The sequence below is a fragment of the Ostrea edulis genome, chromosome 2 (genome assembly GCF_947568905.1).
Source record: "Ostrea edulis chromosome 2, xbOstEdul1.1, whole genome shotgun sequence".
NCBI classification, from domain to species: Eukaryota; Metazoa; Mollusca; class Bivalvia; order Ostreida; family Ostreidae; genus Ostrea; species Ostrea edulis.
This window is the reverse complement of record NC_079165.1, coordinates 20,548,112-20,572,891: the sequence shown is the minus strand read 5'-3', so window position 1 is coordinate 20,572,891 and position 24,780 is coordinate 20,548,112. Positions and strand designations below refer to the sequence as shown.

Here is a 24,780-nt window from a genome sequence, read left to right as displayed (position 1 = left end):
CAGACTGCTTCCCTTTTACGCAGCAACTTGGACATGCAATTTCATGACTATGTTGTCAATTTCATAGAAACTATTCGCATCATGTTGAGTGCGTGTCGCACTTATTCAGCGTTGCACGGGATTTGACATTATTTTCAATGAAGACGCAAAAACACCTGTTTGTTGTAAATGTTTATTTCTCGCTAAAGAGGGATAATCACGTTTTAGTGAGAATATCTCGCTATAGGGGAAGTGTTCCCAACCTGTTCAGGGGTAAACATTTACGTTTGTCCGCTTGTCCGGTACCAGTGGAAAAACATTTCGGACAAGTGAATATTGATGGGCACTTGTCCGATTGGACAAGTGCTTTTTTATGTAAAGAAGTCTCCAAACAATTTTGTGAAAAGTTTATCGGTAGTTAAGAGTCGGAAGTACATGTATAATGCATGGAAAATGAACTTCGATTGCTATGTAAACTAGCTGTGTCAAACTCAATCGGGATTGGTGTTCACTTATTGCGTACTACTTTCAAGCACCCATTGCAATCTCTTACCAGAGAGCGTTACGCTATGCTCCACAACGTAGCGCGCCCTCTGGTGAGAGAATGCATCCATGGATCTTACGAAGTCATTGATTCAAGATGGGAAGTCTAGATAAAAATTTGTTTTATGCGTTTGTTGTTTTTATCAAGAGAATAAGATAAAAAAAAAATCAATCAAGCAGGTATAAAAATAGACTATGTATTAAGTAAATTAAATACAGTTTTCAAGTTAACGATATTATATCCTTTTTAAAAAAAATTCCGGACATGTGAAGTTGAAGTTCGGACAAGTAAATATCTTTGTCTCTTGTCCGAATGGACAAGTAGGAAAAAAAGTTAATGTTGAGCCCTGCTTTTGGTTTTGTTTTCCCAGGATAGGGATATCTCTCTTGAATTTGGTTGTTGTTCTTATCGGATGACTTGTCTTCATCAGTCATTTTTGTTTTTAGTTAAGTCATGGTAGAAATATTTGAATTATTACAAAAAATAAGTCGTCATCAATTTTCAAAATGTCAATCGATAATTCACATCGTTACAATTATAACAAGCGATAATCGGTACATCACTATATGGCTCAACAAGTGATTGTCATAGAGAAGGCGAGACCACTTCTTGTGATGTCAGCAGCACAGGATCACTTCATCCGATTGCATCATCTTCATCAACTATTCACAACAGCATCATCATTCCTGGGATTCGCAGAATATCAGATCAAAATGTTCGCGAGTGACTAGAGATGCTGGGATTAAAGTGCGCAGACCTTTTTTGTGGCATTGTTCTGACTCCGCAACATCACCAGAACCGACTTCAGTTGTCTTAGACTGATAGAGTATGACCGTGACAATGCTGGTGAACAATTTGATTTGGCAATGCAATTTGAGGCCTAATGGAAGACCCAGAGTGTATAGGCGTCAAAATTAACGTTCAACATACAAAATTGCACCCAGGAGGCTGATCGATTTGGAAGGGGTAGTGTTATGATGTGGGCAGCAATATTCTATACAGGCAGGACAATATTGGTTCACATACAGGGTACTTTGACGACTCAACAGTATAGTAATGAAGTCATACAGCCAAACGTGGTTACAATAATGCAGCATCCCAGAACAGTGGTTACAATTACGCAGAACAGTATTCCAACATGACAACGCCAGACCACATACTGCTCCTCTAACACGTTATGTTCTGCAAAGACATAATATCTAGGTTCTTACTTGGCCATCCAAATCACCAGATATTAACCCTATCAAACATGGGACAAACAGGATAGGTACATCCACCAAAACAACAGGCTCGGTCTCAGACTCGGCAGCAACTGGCCCAAGCTCTGCAGTTCAAGTGGAACAATATACCTAGACAGTTGTTTAGAGACTTAATTGCGACCATGGGAAGGCATTATCAGGCAGGCATTGGTGCTCATTGCACACTAGATATTGAACATAGTGACCTTGAATTGTTAATGACTGTAATTACCATTAGTGGTTGTGATCATTTGATTGTTAATGACTGTAATTATCATTAGTGGTTGTGATCATTTGATTGTTAATGACTGTAATTACCATTAGTGGTTGTGATCATTTGATTGTTAATGACTGTAATTACCATTAGTGGTTGTGATCATTTGATTGTTAATGACTGTAATTATCATTAGTGGTTGTGATCATTTGATTGTTAATGACTGTAATTACCATTAGTGGTTGTGATCATTTGATTGTTTAATGTTTACCAACGTTTACATCATTTTTATGTTGTCATAAAAAAAAAATTCATAATCGATAATTGGAAATAATTGAAAGTCATGATACATGTAGTGATTAGATGATTGGAAAATTATGAAACTGTTTCTTTTAAATCAAACTTTTCATTCTTTACAAAATCGAATTCGGTTTCAAAAGATGTATCAATAGTAATACAAAGCACATGTGACCACACATGTTTACGTCAACTTGGAGGTACACAGTAAACCGAGTGGCTGGGAATGACGATCTTGTTAGTGTCTGTATCATCATTCATTGTATACCGAGTGGCTGGGAATGACATCTTGTTAGTATTTGTATCATCATTCATTGTATACTGAGTGGCTGGGAATGACATCTTGTTAGTATCTGTATCATCATTCATTGTATACTGAGTGGCTGGGAATGACATCTTGTTAGTATTTGTATTATCATTCATTGTATACTGAGTGGCTGGGAATGACATCTTGTTAGTATTTGTACCATCATTCATTGTATACCGAGTGGCTGGGAATGACATCTTGTTAGTATCTGTATCATCATTCATTGTATACTGAGTGGCTGGGAATGACGATCTTGTTAGTATCTGTATCATCATTCATTGTATACTGAGTGGCTGGGAATGACATCTTGTTAGTATCTGTATCATCATTCATTGTATACTGAGTGGCTGGGAATGACATCTTGTTAGTATCTGTATCATCATTCATTGTATACTGAGTGGCTGGGAATGACGATCTTGTTAGTATCTGTATCATCATTCATTGTATACCGAGTGGCTGGGAATGACATCTTGTTAGTATCTGTATCATCATTCATTGTATACTGAGTGGCTGGGAATGACGATCTTGTTAGTATCTGTATCATCATTCATTGTATACTGAGTGGCTGGGAATGACGATCTTGTTAGTATCTGTATCATCATTCATTGTATACTGAGTGGCTGGGAATGACATCTTGTTAGTATCTGTATCATCATTCATTGTATAACGAGTGGCTGGGAATGACATCTTGTTAGTATTTGTATTATCATTCATTGTATACTGAGTGGCTGGGAATGACATCTTGTTAGTATCTGTATCATCATTCATTGTATACCGAGTGGCTGGGAATGACATCTTGTTAGTATCTGTATCATCATTCATTGTATACCGAGTGGCTGGGAATGACATCTTGTTAGTATCTGTATCATCATTCATTGTATACTGAGTGGCTGGGAATGACGATCTTGTTAGTATCTGTATCATCATTCATTGTATACTGAGTGGCTGGGAATGACATCTTGTTAGTATCTGTATCATCATTCATTGTATACTGAGTGGCTGGGAATGACATCTTGTTAGTATCTGTATCATCATTCATTGTATACTGAGTGGCTGGGAATGACATCTTGTCAGTATCCAGGCGCGTAGCTGCCTATACGCAAGTACGCAACTGCGTACACATTATTTGCTAAAAAAAAAGAAAAAAGAAAAAAAAAAAGAGAAATTATTTTTACATTTTTATGTCATTGCCGTAAGTGCATGTAACTTTGCGCTATGTATTTCCGATTTATGATTAACTCAAATCATCATGTCTATTCAATCCAATTTAAAAAAAGCTTCTTGAATTTCAAATCTCTAAAAAGCCGAATTCAATGTTAAATGATGCTTCTTGTACTTACTAATATCGATTTTATGAGTTCTTTAATAACATAAACAGCCTCATGAAAACATTTTAACAAACAGTTGAGCTGTTTTGAATCACGTGACTCGTTCGCTCAAATGACAGCGAAAATTCGGTTGACTACAATTGTGTGCTTATGTTATCGAATTTCGGAGTGATATTTTCTTTTAATCGATATTAGTTAGTACAAAAAGCATCGTTTTATTGATTAATTATGACTTTAACATTAAATTCGGCTCGCAACTATTTAAAAATCGGCCCGAGAATGCCGCCTCCAGGTGCAGACGGCGAATTTCCAGTTTACGTGATGGCGCCGGTTCTGACGTTTTCCTGGCACGGTAAATATCAAAATCATAAAAAAGCCAGGAAAACGTCAGATATTTCGGACTAGTACTTTGAGTGTATTTTATCATACCAGAATTATTACAGGTCTGTGTTGTACACGTATCCATAATTCCCTTATTAATACCTGGTCCAGCAAATGTCGAATCGATTTTAATGTACACCATTTATGTACATTAAGTAGATGGATTTGGAATACCTTTTGTTATTAGCAATATATACCATGTGTGTCTATACTCTACTCATACACCTGTCGGCAACAACTAAAAAATAAATCAACGCAGTTCGTAAAGCAAGTGTCAATTTAACATTTGGTGATTTGGTAATATCAAGCTTCCTAAAACAAATCTGTGATTCTTTTTCTGTCTTGTTTGAATTCGTTTGTTTCGAAAATTGACTGCCAAAAAACCCGTTGTATACTAAAAAAAATTGGTGATTGTAATCAATAAAACCCGGGGGCTTCGCCCCCTGGGCCCCCACCAGGGCTTCGCCCTGGACCCACTGGGGGCCTCAAGGCGGCCCCCGGACCCCCTGCCTTACTTTGCATACACTTCATTTTCTGTCTGGCTACGCGCCTGGTATCTGTATCATCATTCATTGTATACCGAGTGGCTGGGAATGACATCTTGTTAGTATTTGTATCATCATTCATTGTATACTGAGTGGCTGGGAATGACATCTTGTTAGTATCTGTATCATCATTCATTGTATACTGAGTGGCTGGGAATGACATCTTGTTTGCATTTATTTGTATTATCATTTATGGTCAGTTATTTTCATTTCTTTGGTGCTGCCGAATTGTTTTCACAGGAATGAAAAATATCGTCATTTATTATTTTATGTTTTTACATCATGTGGTTTTTTTCTTTTATATAACTGATTATGAAAATTGTAATCGATAATCAAAATTGGGAGTACTTTTGATTGTCGATGATAATCTGCCTATCACTACCTATTTATAACACTAAATATACTAATAAACTCATGTCAGATAAGATGATGTAACGTCTGACACAAAATAGTGCACTCAACAAATCTAAAAAGACAAAGGTGTTTTTTATTGTAGTGAATCTGATATAGATAATGAAGGTGCAAATTTTAGAAAACTGCAATTGAATCGATCAAAAAGCAGAAAGAATATTTCACAAAATTAAAAACTTTATCACCTTTATCAGAGACATATATATGTCTCTGCCTTTATCAAATTGTTTTTTATTGGTTTTAAGTAAATTATTTAGATTTAAACACACACTCATACACATGCATTTTCTCAATATATGTGTGTGTGTGTGTGTAAAAAATTTTCTGCTAAAATTAATTTTAGATGTTCTTTTGTGCTTTGAATAAATGACCGTTTACTAAAGAAGGAGTGGTCGTTGGCCAGCTAGATTCCTGATATTGATTGGAGCAGCATCCCACTGAGTCCTTGGCATTCAGACATCAAACCCAACACACACAAATTCATATATACACACACCACTGGTACATGGTGTGATAGCCCAATTAACTCTTCTGTAGATAAGCCTCAGCAACTATGGGGTTACCCAATCATGATCTCCCAAGAATTGTGAACTATTTATGATATCTGGCAGATGTGAATGTGTTATACTTGTGATTGAATCGTATAAAAACTTTGAAGGATCCACTTCCTGTAGGTTGTGTCAAGCTAAAATACTGCACGTGTGTTCATGATTTGGAAGTCTTATGAATGTGATGTAAAATTAGACAATTCTGGGAATGACGTAGTAGGAAACAAAGGGAGTTATTCTTTAATTCAGGTTTGTGTCTTTTCATTCAATCTGCCACTCCTCTAACATGTGTGATGCTGAACATGTTCTATTTTGTTTCAGTTACAGTGAGTTTGTCTAATTTTATTTTCTGGGTCAGCTTCAAAGTCTGTTGTGATCCATTTATCTGCTCCAGACTCCATGTTCTTTGTGAAGAATCTTAGTAGTACCGTAATCTATTACCAGTCTGGCAATTCTACAGTAATTGAATTTCTTGTGAAACCCAATACATACACAGTTTCTGTAAGAACTGAACTTTTGGTTGTGTTCTTCATAATAGACAGTTGATTTTAGGAGGGGAGAAATTCAATGATTACTTCACAAGGGTGACTTGGTAAGCACTGTTGTTTTTCTTTCCTGTGTATTGTGACACAATACTAAGAATGGATCTCAATTGCAGAATGAATTGGCGTGTGGCTCTGTTTTTAATATGCTTGATTAAAATCATTAGTATACAATAGATGTAAGCTGATACTGTCTAATGATAATGTCAGCTTGGCAAAATGGGGGTCTCGTGCCATGACCAGAGCATTCAGTTCAGTTGTTGTCATGTGTCGCTGGCAAATTTTAACACACGTCTTTGTCTTTATAAAATGTGATCGAGATAGTCTTCAAAGCTTTAACAAATTCATTTCCAAAATAAATTTTATCAAAGCAATAAATATCTGAAGTTAAATGGTGTCATAACATTGAGCATGTAATCATTGAATTGATCATGTGAAAAATAACGATTAACAAGTCCTACTTGAATTAGTGACTTGTATAGTAAACACAGGAAAATTTTATTAATTACAAGACAGATGGTCTTCTGGAAGAGAGAAGAGACAGAATTAAAAGACAAGAGAGGGAAAAAAATCAATCATCATCATTTGTGATGAATGCTGAAAATGACAGAAGTTTTTTCAAGGATGGACGAAGCAGGAAATATCTAACTGCTGACTGCTTGCAACTTCCTATTCAATGTCAAGGACACTTAAAACTTCATTGTGTGTCGAACTCGTATAAATGATTCTCTCGTTTAACTTTACATCTGGAAACATGAGAACAGGGTGTCATAATACAGATTGGGGTAGGTTTCCTGGAGAGTTGATATTGTAAATTTTAACAACTTTTTGTGGGATTTTGATAATTAAGTACAACTAATTTGTGTGTGGGTGTCATGTACATCTACACAGTGTGTGGGTGTCGTGTACAGTTGTACAAAATATGACCAGATATAGCTTTGCTTTTGTTTAGTTTTCCTGAATTATGAAATTTATATGTTTGATGGCATTTGATGTCATTGATTGAATGGATTGGATGTTTGAGAAAGAGATAAGAAATCTCTTATTATGGTTTTTTTATAATAGCAATTTTTGCACATCAGTGGCATGCTTGATGTAATTCTCTTTCCTGAATGCAGATTTCATTAATTAGTGGCTCATTTTATGCAAAAAATGGTAAGCTAAGATATAATTTTGTTAAACTGAAGTCATGAATGACATTATACCTTGAATTAAAAGTAATTTTTGCAACATTAGTAGTATTATTACATTGATTTAGGTTTTATGATTGTGCATATAAAAAAGAAAACCTGCATAAACCGTGATCATGACAAAGGAAATTGATATTGAATGTGAACAAAAAGCATACAATATATTGACTAGATTACTGAACTCTCTTATTGTCCTGAATTATTTTTATCTAGCCGGACTTGTGGTACTGTGTTTCTGATGTATTATTATAAACATATATATATATGCAGAAGATAATTAAATTTTGGTTCTTTGTAGCCTGAACACAGATAAGCTACACATGGAGCTGAACTCGGGACCATACCTAGAGTACCCGGACGGGACTGTGCCAAGTAAGTGCTAGTATTAAATCCAAACAAAACTGGACAGAAGTACAAAAGGTACATTTTAATCAACTGAGTTATTCAAGTGATCTATTGCAATCCGTGTCTGTCATAGTGCATCGTCCATTGTTAACTCGTGAACATATTTTACTTTTAGAATCAGAAACTGCATGGCAAATTTTCACTCAGTCACATCTTTGGATAGGGGAACAAAAATTGAGAATTTTGTGGTCCCTGTCATTTTGGGACCCTAGCAAAAGTGTTAAAATCTTTAAATACAGTACATCACTCTTATCCCTGTCATGAAAACTAGGCACATAATTCATCTTCGCTAGCCAAGGGTTTCTGTCCACTCCGCTCTGAGCGGAGTGGACTGAAAATCCTTGGCTAGCGAAGATGCACATAATTATGCTGGGCATGAAAGCCGCTACCAAAAGTTGTGAATTTCATGGTCCCTTTGTGAAGAATTTAGACCCAAGGGTAAATCTGTTTGGAACATGAAGTGAAAATGTCTTAGGTGTTTAAAATTTTCTTTACTCCTGACCATCTAGGATATAAACGAGGAGCATAACTATATTGATCATGGAGGTCTTTATTGAAATTATAAATAGTATGGCTCCGGGGTCAGGACTGTGGGGTGGGACAATATGAATCATACACTGGAATTACATTGATTGTTTAAATATCTTCATTTTTACTCCTGAATGTTTAGGAAACAAAGTAGGTGTATACTTTTATTTACCATGGAGGCCTTTATTGAATATGTGAATCTCATAGTCCCTTGGTCAGGAATTCAGGCCCCAGGAAAGGAGATCACATTGCGAATTTGCATCAAATAGTCTCCTCTTACACTGAATGACTAGGACACACACTGGGTGTGTAGTTATAGTGAGCATGTGGTCTCTACTAGATTGAAAAACTCCTAACCCCTGGAATAGTGGTTCAAACCTCATGATGGAACTCTGATGGAACTGAAAATGCATTACAATACTCTTTACTACTGAATATATAGCTGATAATTTACTTACAGTACCCGCAACGTTATTCTTGACATGATAAACGATAGAACACCATACACGTACGATATGATAGGATACACGCACGATACGATAGGATACACGGTAAACCTGATAAACGCAAAACCTGATAAACGATCTTCACGATAAACCTGATAAACGCAAAACAAGATAAACGGAAAACCTGATAGAAATGTTGTAAATTTAGAAACAATTTAGACAGAACGAAAGTTTGATACGTACAAAATAATTACATTATGTTGATACTAATATTGAAGGATTTCAATACTCAATATATACCTAAAGCATATAATTTATTTATCCACGGTTGTACGTTTATTTTTGTTGTTTGTTTTTTTAATTCTATTTTTATGTTTTTTTAACGTCATTACAGCTAAAATCCGGAAGCTAAACTATATACGGTATTGAATTCATTATTTGATATCTATATGAATGTTCTCAGCCAATGATTTTAAAATGTATATTGTCACCTTGAATGTTTAATATATGAATCATACAAGGAGTGATTGATTTTTATCTTGCTTAACGTCTCACTCGAGAATATTTCACTCATATGGAGACGTAACCATGACCAGTGAAGAGCTTTTAAATTCAGACTTATGCTCGGCAATTACGGCCATTGAGCAGTGAGAGTTTTTTAGCGTGCCACACCTACCGTGACACGGGGCGTCTATTTTTAAGGTAATCTCCGAGGACCCGTGGCATTCACACTTGATGCCGAGCGTTTAGCAATTAAACAGGGAATTAACAAAATGTAATATAATGTAGTGATATCATACTTCAATAGCTCTCTTATTCTAATGTCTATTATCCTGGATATCAAATAAAACCAAGTAATATTTTGTGTGTAGCTAGGAGGGGGGTTATTTTGCATTAAGCTCCGAGTTCACCGCTCATTCAACAACTACAATTATTTTCATAATGACCGCTTTAAATACAATCCACTGCACTACACCATAAGCTCATATGTTAGATATTTCTACACTATGAGTGATAATTGATAGTCATAAGTAATTGGAACATATTTATATGAATTGATATTTTGTTAACAAAAAATAAATAAACTATTAAAAACATATACGAAACCCGGCTTGATTTAAAGTCGCAATTTAGAAACGCTTTAAAATGTTTGTGTTTAGCATATAAAAAATTCAAATAATCATCAAAACCAGCATAAATTTCCAGTATCTACACGTACGACTATTGGTATATGTGTACATGTACAAATAAAAAAAAAACAACGATGACAGCTGAATCGTGCCCAATTGAGAAGAATTTTGGGAGATGCAATATACCCTTGCACTCTTTTAAAACTTAATCTTCTAAATGTGTGAAATACAATGTCCCTGAGAATGTTTACTGTCAAAACACGGGTGATACACAAAATCAGATAGATAAGAACGCGCACAAGTTCAGTAGTTGGTATATAAGTTGAATACAGATGAACAAAATCGGAAGAAAAAGAACCATTATTAAAATATATGTAATAAACAATGTAATTTACTGATTTTTCCTTTAAGATCGGAACTTCCTATTTCTCTGTAAGTGTTAATTACAAATAATTGTTTCTAGACAAGGAAATGTTTATGAACTCCAGATGAAGGAGCTTTCAGTTTTACTGTCCTTGGTTTACTCGACAAACCACTGCCTACTTTCCAGACTACTTAGAATGAAATTGTGATAAATTTTCACCCTCTCTGGACAGACATATAGCTCTTTTTCTGCCTTAAAATCGACAGCTTTATGTTCTCTTTCAAATATACTGTCTTTCCTCGATTCCTAAAAATGGCTTCTTTAACAAAACGAATAAAGCTTTCAGAAACTATCTTACTTTTTCATTAGATTTAATATAAGATCCCGATAGTTTCCGAAGCTACACGATAAACGATTTTCACGATAAACGGAAAACCTGATACACGCAAAATACGATACACGATAGACCTGATAAATGCAAAACACGATAGAAAACGGAAAACCTGATACATGATAGGATAGGCTACACGCACGATAGGATACACGCACGATACGATAGGATACACGCACGATAGAGCACGATAGGAATGTCAAGAATAACGTTGCGGGTACTGTATGACCAGATAAAGTGTCATGACCCCAAACTTATTTAGATCATGTAGATCCAAGGTCATTATTTTGAATTTTAATAATGTTTAATCATTTTTCAAAATCCCTTTCTGCATGTCTGTTGATATTTACAAATAAAATATTTATAATTTGATTAAACTATAGAAATAAAAAAAAAAGAAACTTTTTACTGAGCCACAGCATAGAAATTTAGAGATACGTGCATTATTAAAAGGCATATACTTAGGAAAAAGGTTGCGTATGACCAGGGACCTTATTCACAAAGCTTCTATAAAATAATGCACCCATTAACGTCACCGCTAAGTTTTCTGTATTAAAGTCATTGTGGTATTCGCTAAAGGCTAGTCTGTTAGCTTACCGCCCATTAACGTTTCTGTTAAACCTTCCGTTGGTGGAAAAAATTTATGGATAGGTTTAAGAACCCAGTAATTATGTATCTTGCAAATAAGGAAATTTTGATAGTGGTGTTGAAGTTTTGTTGTTATAATCTAATTTCATGATTACATGTTAGAACTAACAAACAATGGCACAAATTCTAGTCATGTTTTTAAACATTTAGAGAGCATATACAAAGCACTGATTTGGGCTGAACATCTTGAGAAAATCGCCATATTTCATGTTGCATTGTTGAATTTTCTATTGATTTATAAGGTTTTGCTGACATCTACCTCATTTTAAAATTTAAATGTAGATATTTATTTTTATGATAAAGTTTGAAAATGGATTTATCTTTTAGCTTAAAGAAGATTAGGAATGTTCGGAGATTTATACTCTATGAATAGAAGTTCCATTACATGTAAAATTGTTTATTGTAGTCTGTAAATTGTTAACTTTTTATCAAAACTAATTTAGTGTTTTGATTTACAGGAAGTGAATGATTGCAGTAGTGAACTAGATTATCCTCAGATGATTTAATTAATCAATGTGCTTACTTTATCTTAAACAACTACAAACTAACTACAGCCTTTGAATTTAAAGAAATTCCAGACAAAATATACATGTACCAATAAAACACAAAAAAAGAAGGGACACAATGTGTAAATTACATGAAATTGTATTTTCATTTTATCAGCAATGTTAATGTATTTTAATCCATGTATTTTAAAATTATGATATAAGGTTAAATATATTTGGAAAGGTACATAAAATGTTAAATTGTGATGTCATTTCATGAATATGGTGTTATTTTTTTTACATCTACAATGATGTTGTTACAAGCGCATGTAGTGATAAAAACATTCAGACGAACAGAATTTTCTGTGATGCCCGTAAATAAATACATATACATATACACTTAGTATTATGAAAGATGCAGATTCACTTGTTCTGAACTTTAGACAACTTCAATGAATCTTTGATAAAGATGAAGGTAGAATTTTCATTACAGAATTTGAAATTTTGTTGTACCAATATCACTCATGTATTTTCAAATAAAATTTATATAACTTATGTGTTTAAAATTGCTTGTAGTGATAACATATTGTTTCTTTTCTTCAGTGGTGACAAAAATGAACACAGGTCGGATGTCGCCAGTTCGGTCCAGGACTATGAAGGAATATGATACAGTAAGAACTGCCAATTAATGAGTCGTTTTACACAGCCTTATCATGTGTATCTCATTTCCTGCATAAGATCGACGTTTAATGATATCTGATATCTGCATAGTTGATAATGCATATTTATTGACATTAAATTACTTCCAAAGCTTTAATATTGAAGACAGAAAGTGCTTGTAGTTTTGCCATGTTTGGGGGAATGTTATTTTGCACAGAATAAGAATTTAGATATATATGGTACAACTCACAAGTTTTTCTTTAAAAAAAATTATGGGCCCCAGCAGGGGTCGAAATTAACTTTTTCTACCACAGGCTAATTTTAGCCTGTGGGTAAAAAATCCACAGGCTAAAATGAAAACCTACAAGCTAAAATGAAAATAATGAAGCAGTGCTCTTTTTATATATTTTTTTTTTTCAATCAATGATTTTCCCCATCATTACTGAGCCTAGTGGGTCAACAGGCAGCGTTTGGACAAGACACTAAGTTACGTAAGTCATATGGTGCAATGTCTAGGTCTCTTGATTATCGCACCTCTAACAGTCTAATCCACGACTTGTTTATCGCAGGTCTAGATCCAGTCTTCCAATTTCATGCCACATCAGGGTTGTCACTAGTGATTTTTTAAAGCGAATACAGGACTCATGGTTTTATAAGCAGCACGATCACGAGTCCTATGACTTTTTTGATAATCGTCTACGCGGTGAGAAATGCACCCGTGTCGTCACTACAACCCGACCTCAATATGACAATGACATTCTCATGATTCTGATAAAAATAACTACCGGAAGACTTGGTAAAACATAGATTCCGATATTTTTTGTAGATAAATGAATAACAAAAACATCATACTTGGAATTATTCAATTTAATCACCCCTATAGGTGAACAGGACTCGTGGCACATGTCGATATGCGATGTCCAATCTCTAAAGCATTTGTTTGACTCCGAGTTTCTTAAAAAATCATAAAAGAAAAATCCGGATAAAAACGGTTATTGAAATCGGTCGTTCAGCGTTTGTATGATTCAGAGTGCAAGTTTGAGAAAAGCGAATAGCGCATCACCGTATAAAACGGATACGATACGATCATAGTTTGTAAATCACCACTCGCTAAGATTTTCGAGTGTCCATTATTTTTACTCGCTATTTTTCAAATGTACTCGCATTTTGCGAGTATTTCTCGCTAATTTCGAGCCCTGCCCAGTGTACCTTAAATCCAGGGGTCATGGAAAATGCTGGTGTCTTGGACCACTTTTGTGCAGTAGTTTAAAAATTCCGAGCACATGGTGTAATACAGTGAACATATTGTGAGTTTCCATGTGTGAGCACCGTGTAACAACAAGTAATTGTTATAATTATTCAAGAAAGGTTAATTCATTATTCACACAAAGGTCCGATTTTAAAGTCTCAAAATATCTACTTTCGTTTTCAGGTGTGTTGATCTGAGTTATTTTTATTTGCTAGTTGATGCACATAGTGCAGTAGTGGACTTGCAGATCTGTGTAGTTTGAGTTTCAGATATGATTAGTAATCCTTATTTAGTCTTGTATCAGTATATTCAGTCAAACATCTGAATACAGTCTACTCCACTTATATTGAAGTCACTTATATTGAACTATCTGTTATACTGAAGTCACTTATATTGAACTATCTGTTATATTGAAGTCACTTATATTGAGCTATCTGTTATATTGAAGTCACTTATATTGAACTATCTGTTATACTGAGGTAAACATAAATCCCCAACATTATTTATATAGTTTAACATTGGTTTTATTGAACTTGGGGTACAATGAACAATTCAGGTTGGTCCCCTGGATTTCAACATATCCGGAGTAGACTGTAAATATCAACATTCCGCTGATCACTTGTAAAACCTGTGGCAAGAATTATTTCAAGAGAATTGAATACTTTTAATGAATGAATATGTTGAATTATGATAAATGCTAGCCCAGCAAGCTCTAAAGATTAGGACAGAGAAAATTTTAATCCACACATACATCAAATGAATTTTTTATGTCAAAAAAACCTCCCTTAATCCTAACCACCATCCTTTAGTTACTGATCTTGGAAAGTCACATCTGGTTGACTTGAGATTTTGAACTTACTTGGATTATCTCTATCCTGCTTGTGGTCCCCTGCAGACGTGCAGTGTACCATGTCAGTGCGTAATGTATTAATGAAGTATAAAATCAATCAGAGCTGGGACAAGACAATAGATGTGACGTCATGATCTATGTTCTGATGTCATCAAATGATGCATGGCGAATCTAAATCAGGAGATTGTGCGTGCAACAGAAAAGACAACTTCTGGTTTTCTGCATAAAAAATAGCAACCACTTATGTCGAGTTTCAGCTTTCAGCTTTGATATACCTGGTGATGTGAAATCTAGTGACAGCTCCCTCCTACCTCATTGCTTTAGGATTATTTTAGCCTGGCATGCACACTAGGGGTGATGATCAACCCTGGTACTTTACTTAATACTTTGACAGAGAAATTGTACTTATGTTTATGAAAAGATGTAACTAATTTTGACATCAAATGATGATTGATTAATTATTCATAGACTTTTGATTGGATCTTATTGTATCATTACCGTTAAAAGATTTCTATATCTACATGGTGTGTCATTGTGTACTTTTGTATAATGGGAATGTGCATACACCATGCTCCACATACTCCATTTCACACCATGTGTTGTCCTCAGTAGCCTGTGAAAAACTTGTGAGCTGTACTGTAGCTTTGAATATCAAGTACAAATTGTGAAATCAAGTTGTAATGAATTCTAGAAATTGTATTAAAAATGGATATTGGATGTTTGATTTAGGAATGAAACATTATATGTTCTTGATTTATATAGCAAATAACGGATTTAAAGAAGGAAAACTTCAACTTAAAACTGCGTATCTACTTTATGGAGGAGAGGATGCAGCAAAGGCTTGGAGATGGGGACGATGTTTTTAAATTTGTAAGGCATTGTTTTTTATATAATTGAAAAGATTTTAATTGCATTTGTAAATTAATTTAAATGATCATCATAATTTTATTGATGATTATAAAAAGATCTTGGAAAAAGAGGTGCTGAGTTTTTTTCTAAAATATTTTTTGTTTGGAAACATGTATTCTTTCATCCTCAGAATATTGAGTTAAAAGTAGAAGTAGAGACCTTGAAGAAAGAATTGAAAGAAAAACAAGAATTGTTGCAAAAGGCCTCGTAAGTGCAAGAGTATTGAGTTACCGTTTGAAATGTATATGTGTCAGAAATAATAGATTCAACCATTCATTGATTCTCAATATATGTAAGATTAACATTTGTGTTCATATTTCATATTCATATATATATGAAAAATAAGGTTTGATAAGACTATGAACAAAGATAGCTGGACTTTTCCTGTATTTTTAGTGAAGCAATTGAAGCATTCTCAGCCAAACGTGAGGAAGACATGCAAGAAGTCCATGAAGAAATGGAGAAAGAAATGTGTGACATCAGGCAGAAACTGGAAGAGGAAGTGGAAAGTAAAAAGAAGGCAAGGAGAGATTTATAGTCACTTTATTGGTCATTTTCTTAATTACATTATCGCACTATTGATTGATTTCTCAGCTTGACATAATAGGTCTTAGTTTTAGATGGAGACAAATTTATGTTGTAGTGTGAACTGTGAAGTATTTGTAGAATATTAATGTATGTTGTATGTAGACTAAATTTTGATTTTGAAGTAGGCTTTTAGTATCAGTTATAAATAGGAGTGGGATAATGACATTGTTGGAACTTTAACGTTTGTCTTTTATTTTTTACAGGAAGTTGAAGCTTCCCAGAAGTCATTGCAGGAAGCAACTCATCAGCTGACAGATCTTGAGTACCGGAATGAACAACTTCTGATGGAGATCCGTCATCTGGATCAATCCAAGGAAATCCAGATGCAGGTTTGTCTTACAGACAGTCTTACAGACAAGTTTGGATAAAAAGTCAATATTTGTGCATACTTGATTTCATTAATGATACATTTGTGCACCAGAAATTAATGGTAAATCTTGTAAAATAAAGTGTGTTAAAAAAAAATTATTTCCATGATTTTTCTTCATTTTTAGTCACTAAAAGAAGACTTGGTTGCTCAAAATAGGTGAGTTTGAATACTAATGCTACATTTATGAAAGAAAATGAGATATTTAATCACAGACACAAATGTAATGAGGTTGTTATTTTCTGTTAGGGAACTTACAGCCCAGATTGCAGAGAACCAGAAAAACCTGGCAGAAATGGATCATATTCTTAAAATCAAAGAGGATCTTGAAGTTAAGGTTGAATCCATGGAGAAAGAGTTGTCCCGAAAAGACAGAGATATGGAGGTTTGTATAAAATTTTAGATATTGTTTGTTCACTGTACAAAACAAACCGCATCATAGATCAGACCAACATACATGTTTTCTATTGTGCATGAATAGGTTAACAGCCGTTTTTGAATTAAAGTCTTTTCAGAAACAATTCATTTTACTTTAAATCTTAAGTTTCATTTCTAGTTCCGTGTATATAAGAGTGCTTTCACAGTGCATTTTAAAAGTACACATAAAGTGGAGTACTAGAATGCATTACTTTGTATGTGACGTGTATATGTAGTTACTAGTATTTGTCATGTGATTCTCTTTACCTTGTAGTGGTAAATCTAAGTGTTTCAACATGGTTATTTCTGATCATGTTTGTTTTCTTTCTCTGGCATGCAGCATTTGTCATGTATTGTCAAAGACACCACACAGTTAGAAAGTCAGTCCTTCCTGGCCCCCAGCCACCTGCAGGTTGGTCTCAGTACCTAGTTATATGGTAGACGTTTGTAGATGGGGCTTTAGCTGCACTCACTAACATTACAGTAGAGAAAACCACTTCTTTCCTAACATGTCAATAGTCATTAATCATAATATTGGAATATTAGTCACATTTATGAAATATACTTTTATTTTGATTTTTTTGTATGAGAATTTTTTTCTGTGTAACGGTAAGTGTTAAATGGTTATTCACATACTGTTGTGCAACATGTACTCTAACACTGTAGTTTCTCTTCAAAGGTCAACTTTTTGTCATGGTCGATTTCTTTTGAAATTAGAGACTGCACTCGAATAGAAAAATTTATGTTATATGTTTGATTGATTGCGGTTTTACACCGTTTTGGCAATATTTCAGCTATTTTACGGTTAGGAATATGTTATATGAAAGTGCATATGTACATTTTTAAATGGTAATTTTATGTGCCATATTAATCTCTGGTTTGCCAAATCTGAGATCTGAAAAGGTATGATATTTGGAAATTATGATTTTAGTGAATATAATTTTCTGGGTATTGGTAATAATTTTCTTTAAGGAGTATTGAGGGTTTAACTTCCAAACAAACCTGTATTCAGCACAAATGTGAGGGCTGCAAATGCATTCCCTTTAAAAATGATGAGGCAGTAATTCAATTTAAAATTTCGTGATTAATATTTTGATCTCTACATGTGTTGCCTGTCCGTGTCCCATTATGGATAAAATTGAACCTAAAGCATGCCCCTAACCAAATCAAAATTGCACCATCTTTTAGAATTTTTTGGGTATTGGCACCCATCCAAAAAATGTTTGATAAGAAGAGTAAAAGTGAAGCACATGTAAAATAATAGAAATAAAAATCTACCTACCACATAGCAAAAATTTTGAGCAAGTTATATTATTTAGTTTATGCTTCTTGGTGGTATTCTAATTTATTTTGCCTAACTACTTTCTGCATGTATTCAGTGGCATCAAGGTTATGGACATGAACCATTTGTAGTCATCTAGTTCTTTTTGATAATAGGTTGTGCATCTCACAGGATTTTTTCCCCTTCTCCCTTCCTTTCTATCCCAATTGTCTTAATATTAACAAAGCTTTTCTTGAACTTGTAGTTTAGATGAAAAAAAAATGCACTTGTAGAGAAGTTGAACGGGATCCATGTCAAAATGCTGCAAATCACATTTTAGAACTTTATTTTCACATAAATTTGCATTGTGGTGAAAATGGCTGTGCCTGCTAATCCCTATACACAGGAAGTAGTGGTCTCGGTAAAACAATAGACCGGTAGACCAAGCCTAACTTGCAATTTTAATCTATCTCTACACTCTGGGTATCCCTCTGGTGGAGTGACAAGAGGGGTTTCCGATGTAGAGGTCGATTGATGGCTGATGTTCCGTGAAATTTTCTGTTTCCTCAGGATCCTAGTCCCAGTTAATGAACAACAAGTGCTGTAACAGCTGTTAGATTTTCTTCTTATAAATCTAATTTATCCTGTTAGCCATTATTGAGTGTTTATTTATTTTTCCTGTTACTTTTGCATGTAAAGTCCATTTTGTTTTTATACGTTTGATTCACTGGCATGTTTGCTGGCTCTCTCCCCCCCCCCCCCTCCCCCCCCCCCCCCAGTGGTTTTATGCCCATGAAATTAGAGATTCTGGGTCATATAGTTATTGGTCTGTCTGCAGAAACTTTGACCTTGACCATAACTATTATTTAATGAAGCGAAATATCAGGAAAATAAAGCTACTGTGACACAAAATACATGTGATTTACAGCATTTGATGTTTGTCAGTTTAGCTTTCATGTCATAGATATACATTTTCTATTTACTATTCAATTGTTTACATAGTCTTATACACGTATCTCAAAGAATATGCTAGCAATTTGTATTGTTGTAATATGTAGTAAACATGATTGTACGTCAGTCTGATTTAGGTTTACTATTCAGTTTATACAATTTACATTTCATCGTCTGCCATGTTTGGATATACCTCATTTTGATCCTCTTTCAAATGGTTTCGTAAAGGATGAAGTTGATGACCAGAGATCTGAGTTGGAAACATTAAAAACAAAAGTGGAAGAACTAAAGCTGGATGCCAACAAAAAGAATGAGATGATTGGAGTAAGTGAAAACAGTTTATTGTATTGTCAGCTTGTAGTTAAATGCTGTAAATATACTTATTTTGTACTTTAAGATTTTGACACTTTTCGCACTAGCATGCGAGGCCTGTTAATTCGTATGTTACATATGTACCGTTTGTGTAATGGATAATTGTTATTCCCATTCATGATTACACATCTTTATGTTTATAGAAAATGCAGTGAATTTTGATTATGCCTATATAAAGTACTTATTAGTAAGAATGTAAAGGAAGAAGAGCTGAAATTGGTCTCTTTGGCCATTAGCTTCTAAGAAATATTTGAAATGCTTTTCTTTTTCAGAAACTGGAAGATTTGCTGAAAACAAATGAAGAAGAAAAGAAAGTAAGGATTTTTCCACTTCTTACTAGATATAAAGTGAATATAGTCAATGACAAAATCAATGTATATATGTAACAAATGTGCATATTGATTTTCAGGATGCTTTGAGAAAGCTGGAAGATGCAGACAATAAACTGAAAAAGCAAACTGAATTACAACCTGTTTGGGATTCCACGGTGAAAGGTCTGCACCAAGACCTGCGGAAGAGAAACAAGGAGGTAAGAGGCTGGGGAACATGCTCGGCTCAAAATGTTGAAAGGCGGAAGGGATTGAGCGCCATCAATAACTTTTCCTTTATTTGTAACGAGGACTATGAAATTCTCATTGCATTTATTTACAGATTCTTTTGTTTTGAAAAGAAACGCTATGGCTTGTGATCACAAAAATTAACCTGCCTTATATTAAGGGATTGTAATTAGGTAATCATACAAAATTTGGGATGTTAAATTGCACCAATTCCTGGTAAAAATGCTCAGTATTTTTATTCTTCTAGTAAAGTCAGTAGATGAGTTTAATATTACATGACTTGAATTTTATTGCAATCAGAGCAGCAGTACATTGGAGGTGAGAATACATTATAGTATACCAAATAATCAACAATGTATAATTCTTTATTGTGAAAGACATACATCTTACAGCATTATAACAAACTTGAACATGCATAATAATTACAAAGCTGAAAATAAATGACCGAAGCTGAAAATAAACGACCTATTCTTACAAAGATATCTAGCAGATGTAAATACAATAGTATAATGATAATTAAAAGGGAGAATGACGATACAAATTACATATATAGACTGTTCTTAGTTCAAGAGCTTTACAAATAAATTTTCTTAAGTTACAAAATTCTTTAACATTGTTCACATTTAATAGTTGTATAAATTTGGAACAACAGTCTAAACTACACCATCCGAAAAAGGTGTAACATTTAGTACTCAATTTACCTGAAATCATCATTCCAACTGCAAGCATGGTCTCCAAATTTACTTCATTTGCCTGTGGTTAGAAAGATGGATAGTATCTGTGGTTTAAAGTGATCCATGAAAGATTCTTGAATTTATTCTTAAAATTGAAATTTTTGAAAATTAAAAGTCGTAATTTCTTCCAAGTTCATCCTTTCAATGATACAACAATAGTAGAGAAAGGTGAAAGAATATACAAATATGGCCTCGATGTTGGTCAATATGTATTTATAAGGACCTAGAGTGACTGATATTGACCTCAGGTATTGCCTCTGTATTAGAGGTCAATATTACTCACTCTGGGTCCATATAAATACATACTGACTGAGCATTAAGTCCATATTTATTATATTATCATTTTGAACCTATATTTATCTATCCTCTCTCTCACTCAAAGGTTATGGGAAGAGAAAAATATACACAGAAAATAATGGATTTATGTATGTTGAATGTTTAAAAATGTATTGAAGTTTTCTATAACAGTTTCATTGAACAATAATGCATATAAATGATTGGGTCAAAGTTCATAACCTATCCAGTGGATGTTATACAAATAATAACATGCTTTTTATAACATCTTAAAAACTAAAATATAAATGCATGTAATATTCCTTTCTATCACAAGATCAAGTAAATAGCAAGTTGTAACACCTAGGCTCTCTGAGCTTGTAAGATAATCAGAGATTTTCAAATGGTCAGCATCTTATATGGGTGAAGGGGAGGGGGGTGAGGGAGAGATCCCATTGTCCCAGGTTAAAAACTTTAAAGATATTTTTATAGCTTTTCATTAATTTACAGACAAATATCAAACCAATTACGCGGTAGGCCTAAGACTAATAATGAAAATTTTTTTTACAATGTAACAACTTTACCTTGGAAAAATTTGTTCGACTCCCGAAACGATGGCCCCTGAATTTATCTACATCAAATGGAACATGTAAATGTTTTTGGAGTCCTGGTGATAAGACAAACGTATGTTTATTGTTGTTGTTATTTTATAACAATTCTCCATTACTGTTGAGAAGTTCCACATTTGAATTTTTAAACAAACAATTGAGTTCTTCAACACTACACCCCTCAAATTCTATGTTAATTTGTTTAGAGATCAAGTGTATTCCCTGAATATATTGACATCGATTTGTGTAACATGCATAGTGTTTTCCAATGCGGAGGTTTTTACAATGTCTTACAAATATTTTTCTGTAAAGTTTGCAGAAATTTGGAAGTCATTTTTGTTGACTAGGCCTAAAACGAAAGTGAAATTGAGGCAGCTCGTGCGAGTCATTATTCGCATTCAGCAGTGAATGTCAGAAAATGACGGCTTCCATGGAACCAATCAGATTAACGGGTTTTACTAAGTTACTGTAAACGTAATTTTTATGTGCGGTATTTATTTCTGCTCAGTCTGCAGTCACATAAAATCTGCCTAATTTCATACCAGATTACCAGTAGACTTACAGTATTTAAGACTCAGTGGAATACGATATTATTTTATATTGATTTTGTCCTAAATGAGCCATAGTGTCTGTTTTCCCTTAAAATCTATGCACCATAGGCAGTGTATATCAAAACCAGTTACATGCAAAACAAAATATCATTTATTCCTGAGTTGATGTTAATGACTTTTCCATTTGACAGAGTTTTCACTTTCACTTAACTTATTTGGAAATACAGGTACTTATATAGCTTATTTTGAAAATACAGGTATATATACAATTTGGAGGAAATGATGTGAATTGCACAGTATTGCTTGTCACATTATGAAGTGGTTGATGAAGAGTGACTCCCCCTTAGTTGTTTATGTGTAAAAATGGTTTCTGTTTGCACTCGGGTTATTATTGTTTGAGGACACGGAATTTTAAAAGAAAAAATGTCACTTTTGAAGTCTTCTTTTCACTGTTGATGAATTTTTAATGTCCATCTATTTGTGTTTGTTAACACTGCATATTTTATATTGTGGGAATATACAGTATGTGTGTAGTAATTAGATTTTGACAAGATTTCATCAATATTATATTGTAGTGTCATGTGTCTCAGCACAGGTTAAAAAGAGTTTCATTGGCACCATATGAAAAAACATAGCATATTTAGTTATTTGAAATAAATATCAATAATGCAAGAAATTTAGATTGTTTATTATAGTGGTAGCAAACAATAAAATCTTGAGTTATTTTATATAGATAATTAGCAAAGTTGAATATACAGAAACAGTTCTGTTTTCATTGTTTTTTTATACTCGCCATGATACAAACCACACAAATATTTGTTCGTTGTGTTTGCATTTTGCAATTAGCTAATTTCTTAAACAATTCATGCAAGTGTTAATGTCAGATTTATAAGTCAGAGCTCTTATCGATAAAATACATTAAAACAGCATAGGTTTATAAAGCCAGGTAAATATAGAAGTAGGGGTAGATTTATGGTATACATGCAGGTTGATGGACATGTATGTGAATATTTAAACAAAGAAAATTAGAATGAATAGTTTTTAGAGATTTTAATAGTTTTTAGAGATTTCGAATTTGGTGGTGTGGTGATTTTAATGGAGGTGTTTTTAATCACCTGCAGGTGGATGACTTGAAGGATAAGCTGGAGAGGAAGGAAGAAGAACTACGACAGTGTCATGATACACTACATGCTGTGTCTATACAGAAACAAAAGGTACACACAGTGTTTATCTAATGGCATCAGATTGTGGCATGTCAGATTTAATTGCATTGATTTGATCTGAATATTTTGCAGTTTAGATCGTTTTTTGTGCTGTGTTTTAACAATTTTTTTTCTACTGGATATTTTCTTCCCTCTAAGTGAAAAAATGAGATGCACACAATTGCTTGTATGTTGATGATCTTGTCTTGTTAGATTTACCCTGGAATTGGAACTTTGACAAATGTTCCATTTGTTCATTACTAAATCTACAAATTTATTTATGAGAACTGAGTAAAAAGAGTTGTGTACAATAAACTTGGAACATTCCTTTTAAAGTCAGTGAAATGGTATAATTACTCGGAAGCAAACTGCATTTTCCAGCAAACAATTACTGTACGTCTTGAAGTATGAATTGTGAATTTTTTTTTTCCAATGAGGCAGGGTGTTTGTGTGTCTCCATTAGGCCATATAACTAAGGACTATGTATAATGAAAGATTTCTGAGCCCAGTAAAACTCAAAATTTGAAAGCTTTAAAGAAAGACAAAATCAAAAAGGAAGTCCTGTCCACTGTAGTGTTTTATGATTTATCTGGGATATTTACCTAGGAATACACAGCACCTAAATGTAGTGTCACATGATTTATCTGGGATATTTACCTAGGAATACACAGCACCTAAATGTAGTGTCACATGATTTATCTGGGATATTTACAGTACCTAGGAATACACAGCACCTAAATGTAGTGTCACATGATTTATCTGGGATATTTACCTAGGAATACACAGCACCTAAAGCAATGCCATTTCTCTGTTTTGATCAATTAAGCTGAAATTTTCATCTTTGTGAATGTTTTCAGTAAACATAAAATGTAGCTTTGGACAAATATTTATGAATCCTATGTGTGTACTGGAGAGATAAATGTCTGATATGGATGTAAAGTTGTGTCCTAATCTGCTCTTGATGTTTCCAAGAAGAAAAACTATGTGAAAGATCGCCATTTTATGTCCAATATCAAAAATAGCAGTAAAATGTCGGACTTGTCATGTCATACTTGCAATTGTACATCATTGTGATCAAATTGAATATATCAACTGAATTGCATTGGGATTCTTACACAAAACTAAGGCAGATTTCAAGTTTGGTGTGAAGATAGATCTGTTATCTTATAAAGTCCATTTATATGCATGGTAAAAGAGCATGTCCAGTCCTTCCCCCCCCCCCCCCCTCTCTCTCTCTCTCTCTCTCTCCTTTCAAAATTAAAATTAGAATTTAAAATGTTACAATGAGTTTTGAATCAGCTCTTTGCTAA

General features: G+C 33.9%; 1 protein-coding gene across 10 annotated transcripts in view; it reads left to right on the top strand.

Annotated features, from left to right (window-relative positions):
• Nucleotides 1-24,780, top strand: part of LOC125678220 (CDK5 regulatory subunit-associated protein 2-like) — an 85,007-nt gene that overhangs the window by 593 nt on the left and 59,634 nt on the right. For 5 of the 10 annotated variants that reach the window (XM_056156319.1, XM_048916488.2, XM_056156316.1 and 2 more), the window contains exons 2-14: nt 7,823-7,896; nt 12,525-12,592; nt 15,443-15,550; nt 15,720-15,796; nt 15,986-16,109; nt 16,381-16,506; nt 16,672-16,703; nt 16,794-16,929; nt 17,302-17,373; nt 19,402-19,497; nt 19,818-19,859; nt 19,955-20,074; nt 23,390-23,482. In XM_056156319.1, the coding sequence (XP_056012294.1) occupies nt 7,823-7,896; nt 12,525-12,592; nt 15,443-15,550; nt 15,720-15,796; nt 15,986-16,109; nt 16,381-16,506; nt 16,672-16,703; nt 16,794-16,929; nt 17,302-17,373; nt 19,402-19,497; nt 19,818-19,859; nt 19,955-20,074; nt 23,390-23,482 (1,168 nt within the window). Of the gene's footprint in view, nt 1-5,747; nt 6,042-6,344; nt 6,385-7,822; nt 7,897-12,524; nt 12,593-15,442; nt 15,551-15,719; nt 15,797-15,985; nt 16,110-16,380; nt 16,507-16,671; nt 16,704-16,793; nt 16,930-17,301; nt 17,374-19,401; nt 19,498-19,817; nt 19,860-19,954; nt 20,075-23,389; nt 23,483-24,780 lie in introns of those variants that run through there. The other 5 variants (XM_056156322.1, XM_056156318.1, XM_056156321.1 and 2 more) reach the window with 3 other exon arrangements.